Source organism: Cariama cristata, unplaced genomic scaffold, assembly GCF_000690535.1.
Source record: "Cariama cristata isolate BGI_N322 unplaced genomic scaffold, ASM69053v1 scaffold22172, whole genome shotgun sequence".
Taxonomy (NCBI): domain Eukaryota; kingdom Metazoa; phylum Chordata; class Aves; order Cariamiformes; family Cariamidae; genus Cariama; species Cariama cristata.
In genome coordinates, this window is record NW_009605808.1 from 1,986 (window position 1) to 9,679 (window position 7,694).

Genomic DNA, 7,694 nt, shown 5'->3' on the forward strand with positions numbered 1-7,694 from the left:
GGAGCTCGCTGCCTTCCTGCCCTTGGGTATTTCAAGCATTTCCATTTCTGCAGCACCAAAGGGACTGCGTGGGGCTATCGGCAGCAGCGGCTGGGAGCAGAGGGATGCTGCTGGAAAGCTCCTGGATGGGCGATTTGGGAGGACCGGCAGAATTTGAGGGGGAGCGATATTTTTTTAAGCAGAAATGTCATGGTGTGTTTTTTATTTTGTTTTGTTCTTGTTTTGTTTTTTTTTTTCTTCTCTTGAACAGAAGTTGGCGTCTTGGCAAAGCAGTACCTTGAGCGAGGCCTTCTGGTGCCGGACCACGTCATCACGCGCGTGATGATGACGGAGCTGGAGAAGCGGCGAGAGCAGCACTGGCTGCTCGACGGTGAGTGCGCTGCCGACGTCCCCTCTGGACGGGAAAATCCCAGCCCCCTTTAAAACATTATTTTGCTACTAACGATTTGACGGCACCAGGAGAGAGAAAAACCAGAAGGGGCCATAGCTGGTGGTGGAAGGAGGGGCAGGAGCCGAGCTGCTGGCAGAGACATCGACCTGCGGTGTTTTGTCCCTCTGCCCTACGCAGCAGCACGTGCGTGTCCAGCTGAGCCCTTGGCACGCGTCCGGGCGAGGGAAAGGCAGGGAAAGGAGATGGGTGTTTTGTAAAGCGGAGCCAGCCAGCAGAGCAGGGCTGGAGGCAAGCCAAGAAAAACCTCTTACCGCTTCCATATGTGTGCGAAGGAGCTACTCATCCCAAGCCCGAAAGCCACCTGAGGTGTGGGTGGAGAAGATGCTGAGAGCAAACCGGGAAGGCGAGCGGGGAGAGGAGCAGCAGAGGCTTTGCCGGGAGCTCCGGCAGCCCTCGGCGGTGAAGCTGCGTGCCAGCGGCTGTGGTGACCGGTGGCTTGGGAGCTGGCAAGTACCGATGGCAGCTCTAGAAACTGTTTTGGGGCTTGGTTAGGGGATGGGGCAGGGCTCGGCAGGTCGCGCTTACCTGCGGTGTTGGGCACAGGCAAGCGTGACATTTGGGGACGAGCGGCCGTGGCTGTTGGAGGGGGAGAAACCCTCCCTTGCTGATCTGCTGAAGCCCTTTGAAAGGGTCAGTGAATACGGAGATAAGACTGAGCCAGGTGATTTGTAACAGACTTGGGCTTTTGGAGAGCTCTCAGGCTCTTGAGAGGGAAAATACAAAATAGTTTACAACTAAAATAAGTCTGCGGTCTAGTGCCATGGACTGGAGGGCTGGTGGAACCGGGCTTCTTCCCCACATAGCCCTAGGTGGCCCCAGAGGAGGGGTGGCTTGTCCAGGGGCTTGGGGTCCAGCCCTAACCCCAGCGGGCACTGGGATCTGGCGGTGTGGGCACTGGGATCCGGTGGTGTTGGCACCGGGGGGGCCCGGCAGCGTTGCCCCACTGGGCTCGCAGGGTGGAGGTCGGAGACCTCGGGTCCTGTAGGCTCAGGCTGCCTTGAAGATGCCCGTGAATCCTCACTATTAAAATCTCATTATCCTTACAACAGTGCTACTTAATTCATCAGGGAACATGGCAGTTAACAAATATTACAGCGACAAGCTCTGCATAAACAAGTACATGTTTTGTTGTATTAAAACTCCGGCATTTCAACACATTCACGGGGGTTTGCATCGACACCCTCAGATCCGGGTTCTTGCAGCTCGGGAGGCTGATTTATCGTGGTGTGACCCCCAGCAGCCTGACCCGGGGACCAGCTCCCGTTTCGTCACACCTTTCATCCGGAGGTCCCGCCGAGGGTGCCGCAAAGGCGAAACGGTTCTGGCCGGGGGCGGGTAACGAGGATTTTGGGAGCCGCCTGCTTTGTGTGCTGACCTCCGCTTATACCAAGGTGTTTGAGGGATGCGCTGCCCACGAAGCTTACATGTGGACGGAGGCAGCAGCGGTGCTGGCAGCCCTGCGCCGTCACGTTCTTCCTCCGAATTTGGGGGAATTCATCTGCCTGGGGACACAGGCGGGGGCTGCAGCCAGAGCCCACTCCAGCAGTGCTGTGACAAGGAGTGTATTTATTTCAAGGGGTCCGTGTGATAACATAAATACCAGACCGACTCGACTCGGTAAGACGGACTAAATGTATTGTTATAATGGCCGATTCATTCCCTGTGCCGATGTCCTGACAAGCTCTTGGCTAATAATACTCTGCTTGGGAAAAGCCTGGGAGGTCTTGAAGTTTTACCATGTAAAAAAAGGTTTAAAAAATGAAAAAAGGGTATTGTCAGCAGAGAAAACTGGAGAGAGGACCGGCTCGGAGTCATCCCTAGTTGCGGTCCGGTGGCAAAGCGGATGCTCCCACCCGCTCACTGGCTTTTCTGAACAAAAGGTACCGCCCGGTACCTTCGGAGGACGGGGGTTTCAGAGAGCTGGGTGACGGCTGTACAAACCTTTTTATCGCAGGATCCTTGATGTCCTCCATGTAAACCAGCAGCGTGTTACTCATCTGCGCGCAGCGTTCTGTTTCCCTCAGGTTTTTCTTTTGAATTCTGGCATTTATCCCCATTTTGTTGTTGCCTGTCCCCCCTTGCTTGCCTCCAGCCCCTGTGCAGGGATGCCTCGTGTGTTGTATTTCAGGAGTCGGTGCTGTCGGAGCTATTTTTTATTGTAGCCATATGGTGGATGCCTGTCCTTCGCACCGCTTGTGCTATAGCGAGGAGCCGCGGTGGTTTTTGCAGCTCCGGGGCTGCGGGACGGGTGGTTTTGTCTCCATCCCTGCTGCTTTCCTGCCTCTCATGACAGCCCCTTTCTGTTGCGGTGCCTGCACAGGTTTCCCTCGGACGCTGGGGCAAGCCGAGGCGCTGGATAGGATCTGTGAGTTGGACCTGGTGATCAGCTTGAACATACCCTTCGAGACGCTGAAGGATCGCCTGAGCGCCCGCTGGATCCACCCGGCCAGCGGAAGGGTGTACAACATGGACTTCAACCCCCCCCACGTCCCGGTAAGAGCCCGTAGCAATCGCGGTGGTGGCAGCTGGGGACAATTCACAGAAGGAAAAGGTCAGAGGAGCCTTTTTCTGCGTGAGTTGAGATTGCAGAAAGGCGTTGGGGAAGAAATCCCAGGTAGTAAGCACTGAGCACCGGAGGGCTTTGCCCTCGGGAGCCAGCCTGAAGGAGTTGTGCTAAGTGTTAATTAGGGAAACGGGCTTTATGTCGGAGGATGCTCGATTGATGCCGAGCGGGATGAGGCATTTGGCAGCGGTTGCGTGGCAGGGAGCCGCAGCGTGGGCGATGGGGCCAGTGATGGTGTTTGCCTTTCTGCAGGGCGTCGATGACCTGACGGGCGAGCCGCTGGTCCAGCGTGAGGACGACAAACCTGAGGCCGTTGCTGCCAGGCTCAGAAAATACAAAGATGCTGCAAAGCCAGTAATAGAGTTGTACAAGTGAGTTGGACCACGCAAATAAATCACAGCCTGCCCGTAAAAACAGGCGGGAGTGCTCTTCCCACCTCCCGTGCCCCCATCCCAACAGCCCGAGGAGCCCCGGCACGGCCCTCGACAGATTTTGGGGGGGGGAGATCAGTGCGCTCAGCGGCACAAAGCCCAGCCCTTCATTGCAGCCAAGCCCTGGCCCTGTTTGGAAGGAGGAGGCTGATATAAAGAAATTCACCCGCGAGCTGCTTTCTGCCCCACTTCAAACCAACCGGTTCGCCCTGCGCTGGGCAGATCCAGGGCGGTACGTGCTGTGCAGTCACCCTGCCAAAAATCAGTCCGGGGCCCCGAAGTGTTTAGGTAAAGTACAGGGTGATTGGTGAGAGGGGAGGAGAAGGGCGAGACCCCGGGGCTGGCTCGGGTGGGTCTGCTGGGGGCATGGACGCCTTCCCGGGCTTGTCCCCTTTGCAGGGCTTGTCCCTTCTGCGCTGCCGGTAGCTTGGGGCAGTCGTCCCCTGGCCGAGTTGGGAATAGCTGGGTTGCTGTAGGGTGGCAATCCACTGCTGGAAGGGAGAGGGTGGTTTTAAAAGCAGAGGTGGTCCGTGGGGGGCCAAAAGTGCCCTTGCAGGGGAGGCGGGGGGGAATTGCCCACTCGCTTAAGCACATGAATAAATCCTGCTGATTTGCATCTATAAAGTACTTTAGAGAACGAGTGGTCTTTCGGGGGATGAGGGTGAGCTGTTGTCCTGGGTAATGTCATTATTTGTGGGTTTCTGGGTTTGGCTCATCCACGTGCGAGCGCAGCTGGGCCCCTCCCAGCAAACACTGGGGACGGGAGCAGCCGCCGCGCGTCCCCTTTATCCCCCTCCTCTCGCCCAAAAAGCCATCGGTGAGCTTCCAGCCTGGCCGGGCCATCCCCTGCCGATGGCCAACCTCACTCCAAGTACCCCTGTCCTCGGGAAGGGCTGGTGCTGACTTCTCCTCCCATCTCTCTTCCAGGAGCAGGGGCATCCTTCACTCCTTCTCGGGGACAGAGACCAACAAGATCTGGCCGTACGTCTACACCCTGCTGTCCAGCAAGATCCCACCCGTCCTCTCGGATGAGGAGAACTAAACAGCTTGTACCAAGGACCAAGAGTTAGTTTGATCACGGATTTGGTTTCTCTGCACGGTGCTGGGGTTGTGCTCAGATGAGGCGATCGTGTGGTGTCTCAAGTCCCTTCCCCAGGTCTACTGGGTGACGTCGGTGGATACACGGTTATAGCCAGTATCAGGGCAAAAAGATCTTTGCTTATAAGGTCAAGTCTGCTAGAATAGTTTTGGTTTTTTTTCTCTTTTGAGGCTATAAAGTATTCCTGCCTACGGTCCAGCTACACACACAGATGAGTGATGCAAACCTGGGTAATGATCGTACCAGGTTTACACAGCTTGCCATGATGTCCTTGCCACCCCCATACAACCCCCGGTCTCTCTCTGAGCCCCCCCTGTGCCATCCCCTTGCTCCATGGTACCTTTTACTGCAGGTTACTCTCTAGGTTGGGAAGTGTTTTTCTAGAAATTGTTTTCTACTGAATTTATTTCTCCGAGAAAGAAAGCTCTTTTTAAAAAGCAAGACTTAGCCCAATGGGAACCGGTGAGCAACACGGAAAATGTGTACGCTAGGAAGCTCAGGAATGCGAAGCTCACATTTCCAGCGTTCATACACATAAAAGAGGGAAAACATTGGAGGTAAAACAGGCACTTGTGCTTCTTCCATAGAGAGAGATGAAACCCCTGTTAGAAAAAGCTGCTGTACAGCCTAGTTTTCATGAGATGCTGTGACGCTGAGCAGGATCTGTGCTGAGGACGAGTTGCACTCCTTTGTGCTTACCTTGTTTATAGCTTTCCAATACTACGAGATACAGTCATGTTGTACGAGTTTCTCCCAAAGATTTCTTTTAACGTGTGCTTCAGTTTTGGGGAGAAATCAAGTCATTCCATCTTCTGTGCTGCCTTTGTCCCTGAGGTCCCCTGGAGATGGGGCGTTCCCTATGCGGTTCCTGTTGCGGCTGCAGCATCCCCGGCAGAAGCGGCTCCCTCCCCGCGAGCCCCCGGAGGGACAAGAGCCTTCCCTTCCTCGGGACGTGTGCAGGGGCTGCCGAGGGCTGTGCCCCGGCATTTCCCTGGGATTTACAGCATCACCTGAGCGTGTTGCTCCTCTTCTCGCGCGCGGGAGCTTTGTGGCCGGGTGGAGTGGCTTTTCTCAACTGGAAGTACTGTAACCCTCGGTAGTGGTAGGATGCAGTACCTAAGCAATGGGGATGTTCTTTTTGTCTCCTTGAGTTGCCTTATTTTATAGACTATATATTTAAGAAAAAAGCGAGATGTGTATTTTTAAAGGTTTTAAAAAAAAAGAACGGTGAATTTTAGCCTCCACTTTTGGGAACTCTGCACGAAGCTGCTTGCTGCAGGCTGCCATGGGTGGCTCAGCAGGAGGGCAGAAAAGCTGTCACTCCCCGACGCCCGTTTGATTAATTAGAGCAGCCTGGGCAAGTTTCTGTTGCTGAAATGTCACTGCTTTTATTTTTGCTTGGAGCGTGGCCCTGCGGCAGGGGAGGGGAAGCTGACTGACTTTTTTTAGGGATGCACGGGCTCCGTGTGCGAAACTTCAGCGCATCCCCGGGAGTCTTTTATCCCCGCTGAGCCACCCGCATCCTCGTGCTGTCGGAGGAGCCCCTCATCTTTGCTCTCTCTGTCGGGGGCAGCTTTGCCCTGGTGCTCTCCCGATAATGGAGCCAGAAGCCGTCGGGCATCTGCCAAGCGAGATCTCGGCCCGCGTCCCGCCTGCCCGTCGCCTGCCTGCAGGTGAACGCAAGGATGCAGCGGCGGCAGGGAAGGGCTCCGCATCCCGCTCTGCGTGGGAATTTCCCGGGTGGGAGCGGAGGGACTGTTGGGTTTCATTGCTGTCCTTGGGGGCCTTTCCATCTCCCCTGGAGCTCCCTGGCTGGGAGGATGGAAAGCTTCCACCCTGCAGTGAAATCCTATTTAAGAAAGGTTTTAGATTTTCCCATGACCCCCGGACGAAGGTCTGGGCTGTTTTTAAACACAAACGTAGAAATAGCCCAAATGTGTGTGCTGTTTTCTTTCTAACAGTGTGGGGCAGGAGGGGAGGAGATGATGGGGGGGGTTAGGCTATAAAAGCAGCCTGGCCGTGGCTGGTGGTCCCGCGGGGCTGAGTGCCGGGCAGGGGGCTGCTCCCTGCTGTCCCTTGCCCAGCTCTTGGGGCTCAGCCTTCCCTGGTGCAGAGGTTTGGCACGGCAGGGCATGCAGATGTCTCTGCCCCAGGAGAGCCGCCCGAGCCCTTGTTTTAAAGGCTTTGAGCCCTATGATAGATGTAGAAATCCCACGACCGTGCATGCATCGAGCCCTTGGGATAGATTTTTCTACAAGCGTTGTCGTACGGGGCGTTTTCATAGACCAAATAGCAGCAGGGAAGAGGTTCCAGAGCGACACGTGTCCCTCGCCTTTCCTCCCCGCCGTGCTCCCCTTTGGTACTTTACTGTGAATCTCACGCCTTTTCTAAAGCGACAGCAATTTTGTACCGACCTGAGGAACTGCGTGGTGGGAGAAGGGTCTCCCCGCGCACGTCACGCCGAGTTTTCTTCCTGGAGTTTCTTCCCGGTGAATCGCTGCAGCTGTGTTACTGCTCGAAAGATGTAAATAAATTTTTTCTCCTGCTTATCGCTGTGCTGGCCGTGTCGGTGTGTGAGTTATACCCGCGCTCCGCTGCGGGAGCCGGTCATTCTTCACCTGGGCTTTCTTTGTAGGAGCCGAGGAGGAGGAGGAGGAGGAGGGAAAAAGAGGAGTCAGAGCATCCCCACTTGAACACAGGAGAAAATCCCTCAGAAAAGAGGTCCCCAGGTCTTGGGCTTGGGCGCAATACTGCTGTTTGGGTCCTGCCTTACAGACAACTCCTTTATTTGATATAATGCAAAGCGTTGGTTAAAACGCCAGTTGTGACAGTGTGGATGAAGCCGATTGCTCCTGCCCTCCCGTCCTTGTTGCACGTAAAGTGGTTTTGATTTTCCTGTTTAACTTCCCCCAGTAAAAGTAACGGAGAGCATGAGGCACAGCAAGGCTCTGGCTATCGCCTCTGCTCCGCGTAATCCGTCACGTGTATTTTGGTCGCGGGGATTAAAAGCCGTAAGCTGAAGTGCCTCCGCCCGTCACTACCGGTTTGAAGATCCAATCGGTTTTTGCTTTTTTCTTTAATTCCCAAATAGCAGCTCGGGGCCCTCAGTCCCCTGTTTGGAGTAAGCAGAGAATCAGAAATTATTAGAAG

At 55.1% G+C, this 7,694-nt stretch overlaps 1 protein-coding gene across 1 annotated transcript in view; it reads left to right on the top strand.

Annotated features, from left to right (window-relative positions):
- The window catches only part of AK4 (adenylate kinase 4), a gene marked incomplete at its 5' end in the record, with an annotated part of 5,655 nt that extends 1,168 nt beyond the window's left edge, over window positions 1-4,487 (top strand). Inside the window, 4 exons of the mRNA XM_009696137.1 lie at window positions 245-370; window positions 2,772-2,944; window positions 3,267-3,385; window positions 4,373-4,487. Coding sequence (XP_009694439.1) covers window positions 245-370; window positions 2,772-2,944; window positions 3,267-3,385; window positions 4,373-4,487 — 533 coding nt within the window. The remainder of the gene's footprint in view (window positions 1-244; window positions 371-2,771; window positions 2,945-3,266; window positions 3,386-4,372) is intronic.
- Window positions 4,488-7,694: the final 3,207 nt, after the last annotated feature.